Raw genomic sequence first — 19,779 nt, 5'->3', positions numbered from 1 at the left:
TTCTCACACCTATGATCAGGTGTGACCTTTAGGGATTGGTTGGTTGGTGAGAGTGAGGAGAGTATTGTGCTTGATGGGAATGTGAATGAGAAATGATGCTGGTTTAGGAAAAATTAAGAGCCCTTTCTGCGCATCTTCTGGGACAGACTTTCTTGGCTCCTCAAGTTTAGATAAAGCCTGTATTTCCAGAAAGGCTATTTTTAAATCAACAGTCTATCTCACAGAACTTAAGTGGGATTTGGTTTGGATACCAAAGACACTGCCATGTCATTGCTTATCCTTACGTTTTCAAAACAAGCAGAGGGAATAAGAGAAAAGGCTGGAATTTGGAAAAGCTTTCCCTTTGTCTCTTTCGTTTTCCTCTCCCCTCTCTTCTTTCCCCCTTCCCCACTTTTTGAAGGACATCTCCTTGGTTATCTTGGCTTTGGAAGAGAGACTTCCTGAGTTTCACGCTGCTGGCTCTGTGGAGGTGGATAGTTGCTCAGTGTAGCAGTGACGTGCTTGGAATTGCTGGGAAATTTGGGGGAGGGCAGAAGATGGGGGTGGAATTCTTTATTTCCCTTTATCTAACACTTATAAATAGAACCAGTACAACCTATTTGAGTTCAGATGATATTTAGATGTGCTTATGTGCTATCTCTGTTCTGTCACCTGTAAAAGAGAAGCATTTTCAAGAGCAGGGTTACATAGAAAACCAAAAGACCTTCCTTCACTCCCCATGGAGCTGTATTGTTCATCTGTATTTGTATGTGGGCTCTAGAAGCTGAGTAGTTCATTGTTTTGGTGTACTATTGATGGGACACAGAAAGGGAGAGGGGAAGGAAACTTATTGCTCTCTTAATATTCCATCAAAAAATGATCAGGTTGCAGAACTTCATGAAAGCTTTACTAATAATCTTACTATTCTGACGTTATGTAAAAGTGGTATTAATATTGTGTGACTTTTCAAAGTGCTAGATAGGTTTGTAAGTAGGTAATAGGGATATTGAAGATCAGAGCACTTGAAACAAAGTCATGAGAAAACAATGTGTGCATGGTGGAACCCTACTTTGAGCACGGAAGTGACACTCCTTGGGGCTTGGGAGAGAAGGTGGTGCAGTTTATGATTCTTTCTGTGTCCCTGAGTCTGCCCACTCTGCACAGGGCTCTGCCACCCAGCGCCACCTTCTGGTTCAAACCCAGGACACTGTCAAAACGTTCAGACCCCAAAACTAATTTACTGTAAAAAAAACATTGAGGTCTGCTGCAAAGTTCCCTGTGTTTTCTTTGTTTACTTGTTCATCATTGTTTTAGGTCGGCCACAGCCTCACAAAAGCAGCTTTAGGCTTCTTCCGTAACTTGGCAGCAGCATTGAGTTCTCTAACTTTACATCCCAAAGTCTGCAGGCAGACAGCTGGATACAGTGCTGTTAAAAAGATGAGACATCCAAATACTTCTTTAAAGTTGAGATCTCCTTCGAATGAAAAAGGACAGAGCCAAGTAGAGGAAAGACTCTGTGCTCCCACCCAGGCCTCGCAGCGTCTCAAAGTCTGAACAATAGAGCAGGAAACAAAATGCACTTTCAGAATCTAAGGTGACAGTTCTGTTAGGAAAGGCTGTAGCTGTAGGCGGGTGGGGTGCCATGTCTCTGGTTCTAACCCTGCACGGATCTGCAGAAGGCACATACTTTCTAAGAGGAGAGTGAACCACTGCCAGCCTGGTTGTGTTTAAAACTGCAAACAGTTGGGAGGGGAACAAAGGAAGGAGCGTACAACTTTGCAACCATATTATAACATTGGCTTTCTACGACATAAATGGTGCGTCTCCGCTGAGATCAGGTAAAGGGGAGAGACAGACAGCATTCTTCCAGCTTCTTTCCTCTGCTGGAGTGGGCATTACCCAGTCCACGGGAGCCTCCGTCTCCGAGGAAGTGCCCTCCTCCCACGTTAGCCCGTGGTTCCAATTCCTTCATCTGTGGCAGTAGCAAAGGCTAGGTGAGTAAGCGTGGGGTTTTCTGCCCACCACAGGCCAGGAGCTGTCATATACCTCATTTCTAACTCGTGACCGAGTAACTTGCTTTAACTTTCTCTAAACCCTACAGAGTTGCCAAGTCTGCCCTCCCTGTAAGTAATGTTGAACTCTGGCCTATAGCATCACGGGACCTGTAGCCTAGGGTGGGACCTCCTAAAGCCTCTGAATGTCGCTGCTTAAAAGCTACTGCAAACTGAGGGCAAATTGCAATCTTCTCTTTCTTTTTGTTGCAAGGGGTCTTCACAGGTCTCTTAACATCTACTTCCCCCACCACCCTGCCTTGAGCAGCTGGCCAGCTGTCCGAGCCCCCCACCCCCCCCACCCCACCCCCACCCCCCCACCCCCGTGTCTGACTGCTGGCCACACAGCAGCTCCTGTACTTGCCTTTCCCCTGGCGGGGTGGAGGCCGTCCCTTCTGCTCTGAGGCCTCAGGGTTCTGCTTCTTTTCAGGGCTTTGGGTGGAAGGGCAGAGCCCAAAGGCTCCTTTAAGCTGACTGCTGCATACACATTTCACTTTTTTTGCTTTGACATGACCAAAAAAAAAAATCCAAATATTTAAGTTTTTGTTATTATTAATGTTATTATTATTTGACAATCTTATATCCAACAGGCTCTCTAGAAGCTGCATCCCCAGCCCTTTCACCTTTTATTTGAATGTAGTTCCCTGACCTTCACTTCCCATCCCCAACGTTGAAAAAAGCTTTGCCAGGTCTTAATACTGCTGCTATAAGCCAGGGGAGCGTGGTTTCTTTGTTTTGTTTTGTTTTTTAAATTTCCAGCCCAAACCAAAGATTTCTTAATGATTGTATAAACTCAAAACAAACAAACCAAAGAAAAGGGAAGTCTTCAGCGTCAATCCAGTCTGTGGCGTCCTGGCATTTGGAGGAGTGAGGCGGGGGTGGGGGCCTCCACAGTGGGAAGCGGGGGTCTGTGCTCCACGGCCAGGGTCTGCAGAGGTGCATCTCAGTAGCTTTGGCTCTGGCCAGCTGTGCGTGTGCTGTGGAGCACATTGGCATTTCAGATTTTCCAAAACAATAGACAAAACCCCATCACCACGATAATACACCCAACATGAACTGCGGCCACATAGGAGCTTAGCGCAGGGGCCAGAAGGTGGCCCATGGACTCCACAGAGTGGGGGGAGCTGGAGACGCTGGCGCAGGATTGGCTGCTCTGCTGGGTGCTCTGACCTCGGGCGGTGACGGGCACACGCGCCCACAAGCCCTTCTGAGCCTTTTTTCTCTTTTCCTTTAGTGGAACTGCTTGGAAGTGGCGGTCCTGTTTGTGACAAAACATGCAGAACGATGATCAAGCTTTTCATTTTTCCTCCTTGTAGTTGGTTTCTTTTTTGCAGCACCACTGTGCAACTATGCATTGTATATCACAACCTTTTGTGCTAGGTAGATGCCTGTGACTTTTTAACTTGGGGGGTGGGGGGCTTGCAAACGAAGGAACTTTTTACATGGATCTTTTTAATCTCAGTTGATTGGGGGAGGGGGGATTTGGTTCTAGGGTCAAACAAGCTCTATCCCAAAGCAAAATCCAAATGTTAATAATATTAGCCTGATGCAGATACCAAAGATGATTTCTTTCCTGCAGAACCTTAGACTTGTGTATTAAGTACGATTACCCAGCACTTGCATTAGTCTAACCTCAGTAATTCCAAAGCTTAGATGTATATTTTGGTATATTTCTGGGATATTAAAAAAAATGTCATTTAACTTCTTGTTTGTTTCAGTGTAATGCTGTTCAAGTCATAGCATGAAAATAACTGAACTGTCCTATTCTTAGTAGTTTGAAATAATAGTATTTTTGTATGTTTGGGATGTGTCTATGTATGTATTGACCTAACAGTTTTCACTGCCTAGGTGTTCATAATAAAAAAGAAAATGAAAACATTCTGAGTGTACATAAGATTCAGTAATAAACTTCCACCAGGTTCAATTTGGGTTGCATATTCGCTAATTAATGTTTCCAGCTGGGATTTTGTTTCGTTTTAAAGAGACAGTCATCGTGTTTTTTCTAAAGATGTTTTCTTTCTCTCTGTCTTTAAATATCTTAACTCCCCCACCTTTTTCTTTTCTTATTCTTTTTATAAAATATTTGATTCAGGGGTGTTTTTCCACTGTTGTCATGGGAGGGACACAAGGGGGAATTGGCCCCTTGGCCTCCCAAAACTTTTTATGTACTTAACTTTAAAATGTGAGTTTGAGTTCTCTTTTGTGGAAACTTAAGATGTGGTGTAAATGATTCTTTCCAAATTGTCCAGCAGCTTTAATGAGGCAGTGACAATTCCTGAGTAGTTTATTGGGAGTCCTTGGACATTTCTCCGCAGGTCACTCTGCAGTCTGGGTGGCTGTTGTACAGCCTCACTGCCCCAGAGCGCCTGGTTAGGCATTTCCCCTCGGATAGGAATATTTTTTAAGAATCAGCTGATAACTTGGAGGTCGGGATCTTGTTATCTGGGCCCTGGGATACACACGTTTTCTTGGTTTTGAAAACCCGAAACACAAGCAACTTTACATTTGGGGGGATTAGCTGGTCCCTCCCGAGCCCTGAGGAGGTGGTGGGGACTATGAGTGGTGCTGTCTCTTTAAAGTGCCCTTTATATGATTCCCCGCCCCCCCCAGGGGCTGCCTGCAGGGGGCTGCAGGCTTGGGAGAGGTTGTGTAGGTGACGGTGAATCAGAATGAAATGGTAGATTTGTGTAGATGCATTTGTCTGCTGTAATTTTTTATATATATTAAACTTACTGTAACTGTACAGTTCATTTCTGTTGTAAAACATCATTAAACCATTTTCCAAGTGTTTTCACATCGTTTGAGTTTCTTTGAAGTTGTGTTGGTATTCTCGATGCTTCACACACACGTTCCCACAAAGGCTGCGCACATAGCCTCTCAGTTGATTTTTTCCAGCAGGTGCTCTCGGGAGCCCCAGGACCCCCGTGAGCACACTGGTCCTTGCCACCCCACCCCGACTCCCCCTCCCCAGACCCTCAGGGATTAGCGGGACCCTAAGTCGAGGAGCAGCGGTCTCCTTCAGACCAGAGGGCTCTGTGTGATCAAGCACAGGCCCTTGATTGATCCTGCGAGAGATCAAAGCTCCCGGCTCACTGTGGTTTTGACTACAGAACTGGTATTGAACTTGACTTTTCCAAATTCATTGTTTAAACTGCCGTGCCCCTCTAGCATGTCCTGCCCAACCTGCTCGCTCGTTCTCTGGGGCTCCACTGGAGGAAGCTGGTCCTGAACTTGGTCTCTTGCTCAAGGTGCACAACTTAGCTCCCTCCAGCTTATTATCCTACTCAGTATTTAGTGTCTTAATGCAATTAGTTGATTGCAGGAAAAGGAAAATTTGAATCTTAAAAAGAATTTCCCACAGAGAGAAAACTTGAGCTTGTTGCCGAGATTCGAGATTCGGGAGGCACTCCTAACTAGTGTGTGTTGGAGCTGAACGTGAGGCACAGGTGTGCTTGAGTTAGGAGACGGCGCTGTCCTCTCGCCGTGGCTGCTGTTCTTGTCAGAAGGCTCTGTAAAGGGGCCAAGTGGGAAAGCAAACATCGGTCCTCTTCTCCCCTGCTCCTACATCAAAGAACTTCTCATTCTTTTCCATTCCACCCCTTCTTGTATTTATAGCTTGCATTTAAGTTTGCAAAGTTATTTCCTTAAAACAATTTCAGGTTTTTAACAGAAATCTTCTGTTTGGTAGAGACAGTTGGCACGCTCACGAGCATGACAAAGGCTTTAGAACGCAAAACCCATGTGTCACATCCCGAGAACTGAGGATAAAGTACTGATTAGATTCTGTTACCCTGTAGTCCTTTTTCAAAAGGTTATGTTCTAACTCACTTCCAGTGACATCTACCAAGCTGAATTACCTATGAGAGTGTGTCAATAAAATATCTGCTCTTACTGCTGCCTTTCCTCTCTCCAGAGACTAGGGGTTGAAGTTATAGGACCCCTGTAGTTAGAACTTAGTCCTAAGTTCACAGAAATGTCCAGTGCCAGGCTACCAAAATGCATCATGAGTTATCCACGGACAGAACGAGGTCTACAGCCAAACAGCTGACCAGCTGACCACGCTTTGAATTCCCTTGGGAGTTGTCCTCTTAGCTTGAATTGGTCACCTGCCATTGGTTTTGTGTGTGTGTGTGTGTGAGTAAGATTAGCCCTGAACTAACATCCCTGCCAATCCTCCTTTATTTTGTATGCGGGGCGCCGCTGCAACATGGGTTGATGAGTGGTGCGTAGGTCTGCACCTGGGATCCGAACCTGGGAACCCCGGGCCACTGAAGCAGAGCATGTGAACTTGAACCACCACGCCACCAGGCGGCCCCCATCTGCCATTTTTGTACCTGCCAAACCTAGCTTCAGTGTTTGAATGTTGTTCTGTTTGTAAAAGAAGAGCCTTGAGTCATACTCCAAGAAGAAAAAAAATGGATCAGAAATAGCCACATCCTACCTCTGAGTCCAGCGACATCAAAGTGATGTCGTTTTAAAAAGTACTGAATGCTTCCATCTTAATTTACACACCCACACACATAAAATGTCTTGGTTCCTCAATACAAGTAAAATGCCATATTTCCTTGGTTCTGAGACAGACATCTTCGTATTTTAACACTTAGGAAACACGGCTCCAACTTACAATGGATGTTTATGTTACTTGAAATTAAGTTGATGGTACATCTCATTATACAATCAGTAATTTCTTGGGATCGAGGGAATCCAGTTGTGCTTTGGAGAGGGCACTGCCAGGCCTCTCTCAATTGGTTCTGGGGCTTCGTTCTGTCCAGACATCCATTCAGCCCTCCCCCAACTTGCTCTCCCTGTGTGCTTATCTTGCACGTGGTCCGGAAGGCCTCTTGCCTCGCCCACCCCAAGTCAGCTCCAGCACCCATAACTCACTGCCAGCTTTCCTCCTTGCCTCTTGAGTCAAATCCCTTACGGAATTGGGTCAAACTCTCTTATTTTCAAGCCAGTCATACGGATCACACAGCCTGTATATCTCAGCTGACCTTGAAATGAGGTGTGAGGTGTGAGGCTTATTCACTTGGACGAATAGATGAACCCAACTTCAGTTTTTAAAAAGCCCAGGCAGTAGAAGATAAAGAAGTCGCAGCCCAAAAGAGGCTGCCAATTGTCTTAATAAATTCAGTCCGTGGAATCAAGGCAGCTAAAGCAACATAGTGTCCTTTTCCCATTCCTTTGCTTCATGACCAGGTTACATAATTAGGGCTGCTAGCCTTCAGCATTCTGTCCTTCCTCAGAGGCCCATTCTCTCCGTGACACCTTCCACAGCTTCTCCCGTACCTTGCTGGGCTCTGTATGCTCCCCTTCCGTGGCAGCTACGCATCCCTGCCTCACTCTGTGTTCACCTGCCTGTCCCGTGCGTATCATGACACTGCAGCGTGATGCTAAGTTCCTTTCTAGGATGTGGGTGAAATCCGATGACAAAATTTTAAGTCCCTAACTCTTATGGTACTTCTCTATCCTCCCTGGTACTTGCAAAGCACTTGCAAAGTGCTGGGCACAGAATAGGTAGGTGCTAGGTAAATATTTGTTGAATGGAATTGAATTCCCCTATGAGACCAGGTTACAAATCGAATGCCTTCTCTCTGTGAGTTGCCTGAGTTATATATATACATGCCCGGCAGAGATGCACATCACTCCTGCTGGAATCCCAAATGCTCAGGGGCTTTTAACAGCCATGGCATTGGACTTCTTTTTTGATTTCAAAGTCTTTACCCAATATTAATTGGTGGCTTGATGAGTTGGGTCCTTTAAACAGCCACTGCAGTTAGAGGAAATACTGCTGGGGACAGGCCCACCTTTTGTGAGGGAAACTGACCTAAAGGACCTCTGCCGTCCTCCATCGCTCCCTAAACCCTATTGTCTGAGGTTAGTGCTGTGGCACAGGTGGCTGTTGGTAACTCTCAGACATGCTCTGCCAACAGTGCTGCTGCTTCCTGATGCCCGAATGCTCGGCTAGCCTCTCTCCGGCTCGTTTTCCTGCACTCCACCAGCGAGGCACGTGCTGGGAGCCCTGTGCTCCGGGGCTCCTTTCCCATCACCCTCTCGGTTCCCGCAGGAGGCCTGGCCTGTGCCACCCAACACGCTACATCACACTGAGCGCTGCTCTCACGGCCCCGAGGCACAGCCACCGGCCTAGAATCCATGCTCATCTTGCGAAGTGTGTCACCGCCCCCACAGCAGCATCCTGGGCCACTGGATGCACCCGCTCTGACCCGCACATTCCAAGGAACCACGCTGTTCTCTCCTGAGAATCCGCAGTTTGGCCACACTGCAAGGGCAGCAGGCTGATGTCCCGATGACGAAAGTACCATCACAGGCTTGACTGCTGAAATAAGGCTTAGAGCAGAGCAGCATTTCACTGAAGCATTTATTATGCAAAAGAGTAAGGCTTTAACAAACCAGTATAAATTAAAACCAAGCAGAGCAGAGGGGGTATCCACCCATGGCCACGTGCCCTTTAATTACACAGCCATGTTCCATAAGTCAGCTGAGATTCTTCCCGCTGTGCCACTTCCTTTGGGGTCTTTATAGGTCCAAGTGGTGCTGAGTCCTCCTTCGAGGCCTTCACGATGATGGGTTTGTCTTTCACTCGGAGTGTGAAGGGAACACGTGCCTGGAAAGAACGTGGTCTTGCCCCGTCTCCCCTCCCCCCGTGCTCTGTTCATGCTCTGTCCTGACACTGACTGTGTCCTTTATACCAGTTTGTCACCACCCGCCTTCCCTGTGAGCATGTGCGCTCCAGGAGGGCGAGGACAGGCTGGTGCATCCTCCGGTCCCCACAGTACCTGGCACACAGGTTCTATAATGGGGAACGTGTGCTTGACTGAAGGCAGGCCCCCTCTGTCCCCCTGAGTCCCCAGAGCAGGCTCCCTGCTCCTATGCCTCATCCACTGCTTCCCTTCTTCAGCCACCTCGGGCTGCCACACACTTGCCTAGGCTCTCTTCCATCTTCCCCTCCGCCCAGACCTTTCACGGGGACCCACAACAGCCTCCTTAGCCCAATTAACAAGTTAGCTTGAAATGAGGGGGTAGGTTGACAGCAGAAGCCAAATTTACAGCAGGAGTGAAGCCACTCAAATACTAATAGAACAATACAGACTATTAGGACATGTGCTAACATTTGGGGTTTCTCTAGGGACTTTACAAAACACAGACTTAAATGGGCTGTGAGAAGGAAAGAGTGTGCCCGTCTCCCAGGTAAGAGCCCAGAGCCGCCGGGAGAGGGGCCTACCCACAGTCTCCAGCAAACCAGAAGCCCCGAGAACACGCTTGCTCACAACGGGCTCCTCAAGGACAGGGTGGGCATTACCTCGGGGGACGCACTCCTTCACAGTGTCCAGGGACGACATTCTGTGTGTGATGGTTTGGAATTGGACATGACCTAATGTTACAACTTGAAGCGTCCTATTTATAAAGAGGAATTCTTTGGTGGTGAGAAGTATGAGTGAACTGGGTTGTAAATGCTTTATCCTGTGTCTTTAACAATCTAGGCGTCTGCAGCTCTGGCCTGGGAGTGGTGAGATCCCCTGTGCTGTTAGCGAGGAGGCAGGGTCTGCATGTGGAGGGCATCGTAGGTGTCCTTGGTGGCCGTGCTGAGCCCCTGGTGAAAGCAAATCAGAACAGACGAGCGGGTCAGGAGACTTATGTGGGCACAAGCCGACCTGGAGGCCAACAGACGTGTTCGCGGCATGGCCGGTGACTGCCCACCCAGCTTCCAAAGGCCCAGGAACAATCCCCTCATGCCACAGGTGGGGCCTTGGCCCAGAGGCTGCAGGAGATGGTTCTGTGCCCTGTTGGGAATGGCCTGGGAGCAATTCCTTCCCAGCTAAATCGTCACCTTCTTCCCAGCTTCCCACGTGTGTGCCCTACAGTGCTTGGGCCTGGCCAACCTCCCATGGGACCAAAGAGGAAGGAGAGTCCCCCACCTAGAACACTGAGCTGGAATCAGGGGGAAGGGCCTGGGCCTGCTCCAGAGAATCTGCTGTTCCCGGTACCTGGGCCTCCAGGAGGCCAGGATTTGTCATGGAGACAGAGGGGCTCCTCGGCCTCAGCCCTGCTCCCTGAGCCTCCTGCCAGGCCATGCTATTCCAGTCACGTTCTCGCCAGGGAACAGGCAGGAGGGGCCCAGTCTCATTGGAACCCCTCTCCCTGGTCCAGGAGACAGAGCAACAGCAGCCACACACGGTAAAATTCTGGGGGCCCTTCTGACATCACCCTGCGCCCAGGCAAGCCGAGCAGCCTGACACGCTGGAGTCAGTCGAGCGAGCTGTGAACAGTCCACGGGAGCCAGAAGGAGCAAGTGAGAACCCACGGGGGATTATATTTTAGAGAAGTAGGTTGGCTGTGCTTAGTTTGCATAATTATGTGCACTGATCTGCATAAGCCAGGCACCTGACTACAATAACATTTTCTTTTTAAAGTTATTTTTCTTGATTTTTTTTTCCTTCAATCTTCCCGCCCATCTTCTCATCTTATTAAGTCTGAGGATACAAGGCAGAGCAAGTCTTCTGCCAGGGCCCAGAGCAGGGCAGGAAGTCAGGAAACAGCTTGTGTGGCGTCCTCTGCCTACATCTGCCCTTTGGACACGATCGCACAGCCTCTGGGCAGCTGCTGCTCGTCTGCTGTGGCCAGTGCCCAGGGCTCCCATGGCCTCCTGGCTGGAGCCAAGTTATGTGCTTGGATGGCTGAATCCCAGCCCTGCCTCCCCAGGGACTGACTGGCAGAGGAGTCACCACGGGCTGAATGGCGCCCCGAGCCTGCCCGGACCTCGCCCCTGGTTAGAGGGCACGGCCTGGGAAGGAGGGCCTGCAGCACAGACAAAGCAGCGCCATCAGCTCCTACCTGGTAAAGGTCATCGTGCCCCTTGCCTCTCCGCCGCTGGTTCTGTGGGAGGGAGACAAGAAAAGGGTTAGACAGTTCAACAGCCAGCAGTGGCCTTCGTGCTCAAGAGCCCTATTTGAGGGGCCTCCAGAGAGTAGGAGGTGACTGTTTCCCAGCCAGCAACCTGCCCCTGGGAGAGAAGGGTCCTCAGGCGACACTGGTCAGGTCTCGGCCTCTGCAGAGCAAGGTGAGGCCTGGCTCTGACGGGGCCTGAGTCTGCTCTGTCCCACTCGGATCTTCACAGACATCAGACTCCCAGGATCTGGGTCACACGGGAGCTGGCCACGCTGCCCACTGCTTGGAACAAACGGGCTTCCCTTGCAGCTCTCAAAACTCTTGGCTCATCACCGCTCCTCCTGGGAATGGCACTACAGAGTGGCTGCAAGCTCGGGCTGCAGAGTCCGTGGAAATCCTCACCCCTATTTACGAGCTACGTGACCTAGGTAAGTTATTCGACCTTCTGTGCTTGGCTGGGCACACACTTCTCATCGAGTTACTGTGGGAACTGTATGAGACCAACTACCTGGTAATGCACTGACCAGGCTGGCCATGTGGACGTGCGACCTACACGGTCGCACAGGCCCCTGCTCAGAGGGGTTCAACGCTCTGCTCTCACCGTTTGGAAATTCTTAGTCCTTTACAAACAAGGGGCCTGGTGGACCTGAGCACGGAACACACGAGGGCACACAGTAAGCACTTGATGATTATTGTTTTTAACGGTGACAGATTTGACCTGCTTTTGCAAAGCATAGGCTGTCTCAGAATCTAGACTTGGTTTTTTAATCCTAAAAGAGCACCAGCCCTTGCTTAGTATCTTTGGTACTGTGCAGGAGGTGAGAGCTGGATTAACCTCTGCCTCTGGCGGCCACCCCCGGGGCTTCTGCTGGTGTTAGAGGAATGGATGGAACGGAGGCCCCAGCAGGGGCATCTGTGAGACTGCGCAGAACCTCTCCAGAGCACTCCCCACCCATCCTGGGGAATTACAAAGAGCCCCACTCACCTCGCCTTTCACCCTAATCTCACTGTAGGCCTCTGCCATCTTGTCTTTCTGCAGCGACTGGAGAAGAAATGGGCATGAGACATTGGTTTTACCAACTAATGCAGAAAACAGTGGGCTCCCTACAAGAGGAGGCCTGTCAATTCCCAAGTTGGTGGGGGGCTCCCACAGTCAAGGGTCCGGGCCTTATTGACACAACATCTTTGCCCACAACCGGCTCCAACGCCACCCTCCTCCTCCTCAGCCCTTTGGAATCTTCTCTGAGCTGCCAGCCCTTTGCACTGAGCTGAGAAGCTCAGGTTAGATTAAAAAAGACAAGATGTGGAGTTCTAGCCACAGGACACGAAGGTTGGCCAATGGGAGGGCTCACCTGGAGCCCCCAGGATCACTGATTTGAGAAAGTTGTCTCTTTACACAGCCAACACCACAGGCTGTGGGTCTATGAACTGCAGGAGGGAAGGAGAGGCAGCTCTCCTTACAGCAGGTTACCACCTGCAAGGGGCTCCAGCGGGGCAGACCCAGACCAACCGTCTGAAAACAACAACCAGACGCTCACCCAGGGTGGTGAGGTTGACTTTTCAACAAGAGGCGACACTCAGGAGACTACTCCAGCCCCTACAAACAGGAGCCCCTCAGAGGGGCTTGCCCAGCCTGACCTCGCTGTCCCCCAATCCTCCCAACCAGGCTGATCCGGGAACTCCGGCAGCAGCCTCAGGGTCTGAGGGAGGGCAGGCAGGTGAAGGGGCTTCCTTCAAGCAGCCACTGCAGGCAGCAAGGCGCTGAGGCAGTATTTTTGTGCAGGGAAGTGCAAGTCAAGACAGGCAAAGGCCTTGGAGTACGGAGCAAAGCCTGTGTAGGGAGCCCTCCTCCAGCCCTTCCCTCCGACTTTCTAAGGGAAAACGCGCCACCTCCTCTACTCACATTGTACACGACTTCTTGAGGATTCTTCCTCCTCTGCTAGGAGAGACAAGGGGAACAAGTCAGAGGTGGAGAAACATAAATGCAGGCCAGGAGAGTTGCAACACCCTCCCCACTCCCCACATCCGCTGTGGCTCTGCCCCCAGCCTGGCCCCTCCCTGTGCGGCCACTCTGGGGCCCTCATGGCTCTAGCACGTCTCATACTTCCTAATGCACACTTGCACATCCCCCTGCACACAGGCTTCACCTCCCTGCAGGGCCCCCTCCCCACTCCTCTCCACCCCTCCCAGTCCAGACAAGAGGAGAGGAGAAGAGCTGAGGACTGGGGAGGGGGTGGAATGTCAAGGAAACCGATGGTCTCTCATACCTGCCCACTCATTCCAGCAACAGCACGCCCAGCACAGGGCTCAGAGAGCCAGGATGGGGCTGGATGGACAGATGTGACCAGAAACACCAAGGGCCACTGGGCAGCGTCAGGCAGTATTGCTTTAAAACCCGGGCAGCCCGGGCCTTTGGGCCCACTCTGGCCTCATCCACCTGCTCCCTCCTCACAGACTGTGGCGTCTACAGCCAAGACGACAGAGACGCCCGGAGCCCGAAGCCTGACCATGCTTGGAGGGGTACCTGGGGCCCAGAATTCCTTGCCCAGTGGCCTTGGGCCTTCCCGTGTGGACCTCTTCACCGGGTCTGTCCTCCTGGGGGAGGACAGCGCCAACTGCGTGTACATCTCAGGGGCCAGTTTGGAGCAGTTTGAGGGGAGGTGGATGGAGCCTAGACACGAGGGCCAGGGTGCCACATTCACGCATGTGGGGCCCCTTGTGATGCAGAGGGAGCCAAGGGGGAAGCAAGAGAAGGAGGGGCAGCCAATGGAGCCTCCATCTGTCCTCAGAGGTCAGGGACAAGTGTAGTGGCAGGGGGTGCTGGTGCTGAGGAGCCCTCTCTCTCTCTCTCACACACACACACTCACAGAGGCACGCAGAAGACTTACCTGTTTCCCTCCCATCTCAGGGTCTCGGGCCGCTCTCTTATCCAAAATGCCGTCGTACTCCTCTCTCCGTCCTAGATTGAGCTCCTAAAGCAGGCAAGACAGCGTGAGAGACAGGAAAGAGAAGGGCAGGAGGGCAGGGCCCACTGGACTGGGAGTCCCCTGGGTGGTGGCTCACTAAGGAAGGAGCAGGGACGGCACTGAGGGTGGTAACCGGTCCATAGGATACCACCAGCTCAGAGACCAGCTCAGAGAACGTGCAGGACCATGGACGGGAGCGGGGCGGGTGGTAATGATCGCCCAGAGTCCCATGTGCAGGCAGGGCCCCACCCGTCTTCTGCACCCACCCCAGGCCTGTGCACACTGCTGGGGGCTTGGGGGCTAGCTAGGAGCAGTCGCTTTCCACGCCTCAAGTGGTTAGAGGGGGTCCTCCCACAGCACCCCAAGGCAGGCACAGCGACCACCCCGTTTATGGGTCCGAACCCTGAGCCCAGCGAGGTTGCACGCCCCGCGGGCGGGACGGGCTGACTCACGTGGTAGAGCTGGCCCTGCGGCTCCTCGCGGGCGGCCGCGCCCGCTCGCCGGCCGAACTGGAAGAGAGGAAGAGAGGAGAGCGGTCACTGCCCACCGGGGCCAGCCCGGCCGCTCCTCCACGGCCGCCGGCGCGCCCTGGGCCCCTTCTCCGAGCTCCCCGGGCCTCTCCTCCGCGGGCACGGGGCGGCCGCTGCGCTCTCCCCGCAGGCGCCCCTGCGACACCAGGGTGTTGTCCTGAGATGGGCAGGAAGCTAGATATGAGCCGGGGGCAAGGCCGCTCTACCGGGTGCAGCGTCCTCCTTACCCGGCAGCGGCTCTTCCGACGTGCGGCACTCCCCCCCACCCCTTCCACCGGGAGGAGAGGCCCAAGCCGCTTTATACCTTATTTGCATTGCGGTTTTGACCCCCACTGCGGGGGGTCACCGCCATCACAGTTCCGGAGATGCCTACGTAAAGGAAGAATCTCCCCCTCCCGACGTGCGGGTGGAGACAATGCCCAGATCGGCACAAGTCCCAAGACCCTCGCCCGCCCCCGGACCACACATTCCAAAGCCACCAACCGCCACAACTTTGGTGCAGTTGCTCGCTCGAGCCTGCCGCCCCTCCCCTTGGGGGTGTGCTTTCATTTTGCTAATAAATCCTCCTCTGTTAAAACTGCTGTGTGTCCCTCTCAAATTCTTTTGTGTCCGTGGACCAGGAACCTGGGACCCCACCGCCCGGAGCTGACGGGTTCCGGTGACAGTCCAGGCCCTTCCTGCCAGGATCTCGGAGGACAGCCCCAGGTGGACAGCGGCTGCACCAGGTCCCACCTCCTATCTTGACCTCTGGGGCAGGGTGCTTTACGTGTGTCGCTGAGTCTCGCTAGCCTAGTGTCCTGGGGACCTGCCCGAGGCACACAAGGCCTCCCTTTCTTCAGTTCGGGCCTCCTCCACAGAGAGGATCTGCAAGGTCTTACAGATTCAGAGCGCTGGAAACCACCTGAGAGACCGTTGAGGGCAGCGTGGTTCCGACTTAAAAAAGGAAAATCAGTAAGACTGTTTTTCAAATAACATCTTTTGCCAAAGTCCAAAATCCAAAAGAGCAATGGGTTGAGGCTCCTCACCAGGCTCTCCCTCTCACAGGGTCCAGCTCCACCAGAACTCCCCCCAACCCCTGGCTCCCCCAGTCCACCAGATGTGCACACTTGGCTGGTCCCTGCTTTGCCCATGGACACCAAGCCCCAGGCACCCCCACGCTTGAGACTTCCAAGACCAAGACCAAGTCCCCTGGGAACATCTACCCAGTGGGGGAGCCCACCCCCTCCCCTCAGAGCCAAGTGGGACTCACCTTCATTTTGATGAACAGGGCAGTGACAATGACACCGTAGATGAAGAGGATCCCATCCAATAGGTAGCAGAGTTTGGGATCTAGCAGACCATAGCTCTGTGCCCCTGTGCCAAGAGATGAGACTGGTCAGCCAGGCCCAGGGTGACAGAACACATCCCCACCACCCCAGGGTGGCCCCATGACTAACTAGTCAAGGAAATCATGACAAGGGGAGCTGGCTCCAACCCCCATACCCTATTTGGCCACAACCTCCCTCCCACACCCCTGGACCAGCTCCTGGGTAAACCTAGCCCGCCCCGACAGGGGACGTGGCACCTGGTGGGGCCACAGAGCCTGGGAAGACAGGAGGGAGGCAGAAACTAGGTGGGAAGGTGAAGCTGTCCAATGCACACAGGACTGCTGCCTCAGGGCCGTGGGAGCGGAGCTGTGCATGAGCCCCCACATGAACCATTCACTCTGGAAGCCTCTGTAAGATGCCCATATCTGGATGAATGGCACCACCTGAATTAGGGTGTGTGGCTCCTTGAGGCCTCCCCACAGGGAGAAAACAGGACTCTGGAGGACTGGCAAGGGCGGGTTCAGAGACTTGATGGTGGAATGAGATCATTTCCATCTCTGACTTAATCGGGACGTGAGAATTTCGGTTAACTCTCCCTTCCTGACTCCCTGTATCCTCAGTGCCAGGCACTGAGCGGGGTCTCCTACCCAGGGCAGTGGGGTCTGGTCCTGGGGTTGGCACCCCTGGGCCCGGAGGAGTCAGTCTCATGAGCAACAGACATAGGTACCTTTGGTGATTCCTCCTCCCCAGGGGAAACTGGCTTCCCCCTGCCCAGCAATCCCAGCTCCACCGCCTCAGCCTCACCTGTCCCTCGCCCCTCCCCCAGCACAAGCTCACCACTCCCAGGACACACCTTGCTCTTCCAAACTATTTGCCTCTGTGCCTTTACATGCGCTGTTCCCTCTACGTATTCCCTCCCTTTCTCTCCCTGGAGCCCCGCCATCTGGTCAAATCTGATACATCCTACAGAATGCAGCTCAGAGGTCCCCTCTGTTTAGTCTATCCCACCCCAAATTTCCAAGGGATCCCTAATCCCCACTGCAATATTAACCTTTGTCAAACTAGTTAATGCATATTTGGTTGGCACCGACGCTGGAGTACAATGGGGTTGCGGCAGGGCGTACAGTAAATATTCTGGCTCAATAAAAGTTTGCATTTTTATTTGAAAGCTCACCGCTCCGTGAGTGAGGAGACACGGGTTTTAGTCTAGACTGTACTTCCTGCTAGGTATGCGCGCAGCAACTCCACCTGTGAAGCGGCACGGAGTGGCCGTCTCACTCCAGCCTGCCTGGTTTACCGGAGCAGAGGATCCGGCGCGCCACGGGCTGTCTCTCCCGAAACCGGGGCGCCCTCTGGTGGCCGCCTGAGACCTGTGTCGGGGCCCAGGAAGTGGATAAGGTGCTCCTGAGCGCTCTTATCTTTTCTAGCTGTGTCACTTGAGGCAAGCTACCCGCTTTCAGCTGCCTCTCCTGTTAAACAGGGTGAAACTAGCATTTCTTCAGTGTTTACTCTGTGCTAATGTAATAACTTGTCAGCTCCTGCCAACAGCACCACATGGAAAGTGAGGTACACAGAGCTTCGGGGGTCCCCAGAAGCACACACACAGCAAGTGAGAGGCACCCCAGGACTGCGCCGGGCAGCGCGTCCCCCTCCCCTCGCCCTCCTCCCCCCTGGGCGGGGCCAGCCCGCCCGCCCTTCTGCAGAAGCAACGTTTGGCTTCCCCCCCCCCCCCCCCCCCCCCGGGCCATGGGCGCGGGTGATTCAAGGCTGTGCCGGAGTCCCCTCCCCCAACCCCTGAACCCCTCTGTCCGCCCGACGCCGAACTCCTCCTGGCCCTGGGCTGCTGGTCTCTGTAAGCTTCCGCGGTCTCTGCTCAGAAACCATCGACGACCCAGTCCCTCTGAACGAAGTCCAAACTCCTCGGCAGGCCGTGCCCTGGCGCTGCCACCAGCCCGGGCTCAGCGCCCCCACGCCCGCCTCCGCCCCCGCCCCTCCTGCCCCTGTGGTGGGGCGTAGCAGCCCCTCTCCTGGAGCACGCGGGTGCTTTCCTACCTGCCTGCCTCCCCCTGAGCCGGTTCCTCTTCCAGGCCCGCCATTGCCAGCACCTCCCCCCCGCCCCCAACAGCTGCTGAAATGGGACTCCTGCCCGCCACCTTCGCCCCCAGTGAAAATTCAGCGTGCTGATGGCGGTGCAGGAGGCTGCGTCCCACGAAGCACTCTGCAGACGTAACGTGTCGGGTCATGAGACTCCCGTCCATCCGGGCTGTAGGCGCTGGAGACCAACGGCGGCAGCTTCATTTCTGCCTCCTCCTCCACCCCCAACATCAGAGCGCAGGGCAGACAATCGTTAGATACCGTGGACTTTTCGGGGAGGATGCCGGGCCCCAGCCCTGGGTTGGCCTGCCCTCTGGCCCGAGGCAGCGCCGGAAGCCCCCCGCTAACCCAAGGTGGGGGTCTGAAGGCCTCTAGGAAGCAAGCCAGCCCTCAGCAAAGGCCGCCGAGGCTGGGTGATTTTTTCTTTTAGGCCTGGAGAGGAGGTGTCAGCTGCGATTTACGGAGGAGGTTGAGATTCAGAAAAAGGGCTGGGAGAAAATCGCTCAGCTGCCTGTCTCATAAAATGAGAACAGAAAAATTACTGGACAGTAAATTTAGAACAAATAAGAAGAAATATTTCTTCGTGTTGTGCAGAGCCAGCGCAGTGGGGGAGGGGAATTGGCGGCTCCCCACAGATAAGTAATAGACAGTTTTCTTTCTTTCTTTCTAAAGAGCAGCATGATTTTATGACCAGTGACAAGTGTGCCGTGTGTGGTTTGGCGGAGGAGAGGATATTAACCACAACACACCTCCCTCTGCCCAGTCCAACTGTGCCTGTTCTGGGAATGATGGGCCTGAGGAAGGAAGGCAGTGATGGCCCAGAAAGTTCCACGAAGGGACCCAGGACCTAATTCAGTTATGTAATTGAATAAATATTTATTGGATATCTGCTCTGCGCCAGGGCATGTTGAAATAGAAAGAGCCCTGAGTTGGGTGTCAGGGGAGTTCTAGTCCTTCCCCTCCCATTAAGTAGCTGTGTGGTCTTGGGCGAGTCGCCTCACCTCTCTGGGCCTCAGTTCCTCCATGTATGAAATACAGGGTAACTATGTCTACCTTAAGGGTTGTGGTGAGAATCGAATGAGATAACGTATTGGTAGGTGTTTTTGTAAATTTCCGCAGTAAGGACAGTGATATCTAACATTTCTGTAGGGTCTTCTGAGTCCTTGCCCTCACAGGGCTTACGGCTTAGTTCATGAGGCCAGCAGGGTGGAGGGGCTTCCCTCCAACAGCAGACAGCTTTCCAGAATGCCAACTCAAAGGCGTGAGCCACAGCCACTCCCTTGTGGGTCCCAGCTTCTTCTCTGTCCCCTTCTTCTCTGTCCCCAAGGCAGACACCTGTTCACCTCCTTCCCTGAGCCACTTGTGCACCCTGCTCCTATCCCCACCACATTCAGTCCTCAGGGCAACCATCGGCAGCTTCCTAAGAGGCATTTAATGGTGTTATGTGGTGGCTGCTTTCCTATACAGCTGGAGAAGCTGTTTTATCTCATGCTTCCTGCCCTCCGCCCCAGATCCACAGCACCCAGGAGAACCCCAGCATTTGAAAGGGGACCCAGAGACTGACTGAGGGTTCTCAAACAGACTCTCAGTCCTGGCTGCATGTTAGAATCGGCCCAGCCCCTCCCCACCGGGTTCTCATTTAATTGATCTGGGGTGGGGCCTGGGCATGAGCATGGGCCAGTGCACTGCCAGGGCTGAGGTTCAGAGCTGCAAAATCACTCGGGTGCAGCCTTCCCTAGAGATGCACTCGTGCCCTAAAACAAATGTAAATGTCACAGTCAGGCAGAGAGGAAGAGTGAAATCAAAGCCTCAGTCCTTCTGACGCACTGTAACTTTTGTGTATTACTGAACTTCTCCTCCAAGCCTCGGTTTCCTCATCCTCGGTTTCCTCAAAACTGGGATAATAATACGACCTATCTCGTTACGTGGCACTGAGAATTAAATA

At 52.9% G+C, this 19,779-nt stretch overlaps 1 protein-coding gene across 2 annotated transcripts in view; it reads right to left on the bottom strand.

Moving 5' to 3' along the window:
- Window positions 1-8,395: 8,395 nt before the first annotated feature.
- The window catches only part of CD247 (CD247 molecule), a 77,102-nt gene continuing 65,718 nt past the window's right edge, over window positions 8,396-19,779 (bottom strand). Inside the window, exons 2-8 of one of the 2 annotated variants that reach the window (XM_014783456.2) lie at window positions 15,683-15,786; window positions 14,356-14,412; window positions 13,826-13,909; window positions 12,841-12,876; window positions 11,923-11,979; window positions 10,884-10,925; window positions 8,396-9,642 (exon numbers count right to left, since the gene is read on the bottom strand). In XM_014783456.2, the coding sequence (XP_014638942.1) occupies window positions 9,577-9,642; window positions 10,884-10,925; window positions 11,923-11,979; window positions 12,841-12,876; window positions 13,826-13,909; window positions 14,356-14,412; window positions 15,683-15,786 (446 nt within the window). In that variant the 3' untranslated portion in view covers window positions 8,396-9,576. The remainder of the gene's footprint in view (window positions 9,643-10,883; window positions 10,926-11,922; window positions 11,980-12,840; window positions 12,877-13,825; window positions 13,910-14,355; window positions 14,413-15,682; window positions 15,787-19,779) is intronic. The other variant, XM_087437529.1, reaches the window with a different exon arrangement.

Source organism: Ceratotherium simum, chromosome 2, assembly GCF_057802395.1.
Source record: "Ceratotherium simum simum isolate JZ-2026a chromosome 2, ASM5780239v1, whole genome shotgun sequence".
NCBI lineage: Eukaryota > Metazoa > Chordata > Mammalia > Perissodactyla > Rhinocerotidae > Ceratotherium > Ceratotherium simum.
This window is presented reverse-complemented; position numbering and strand designations above follow the sequence as displayed.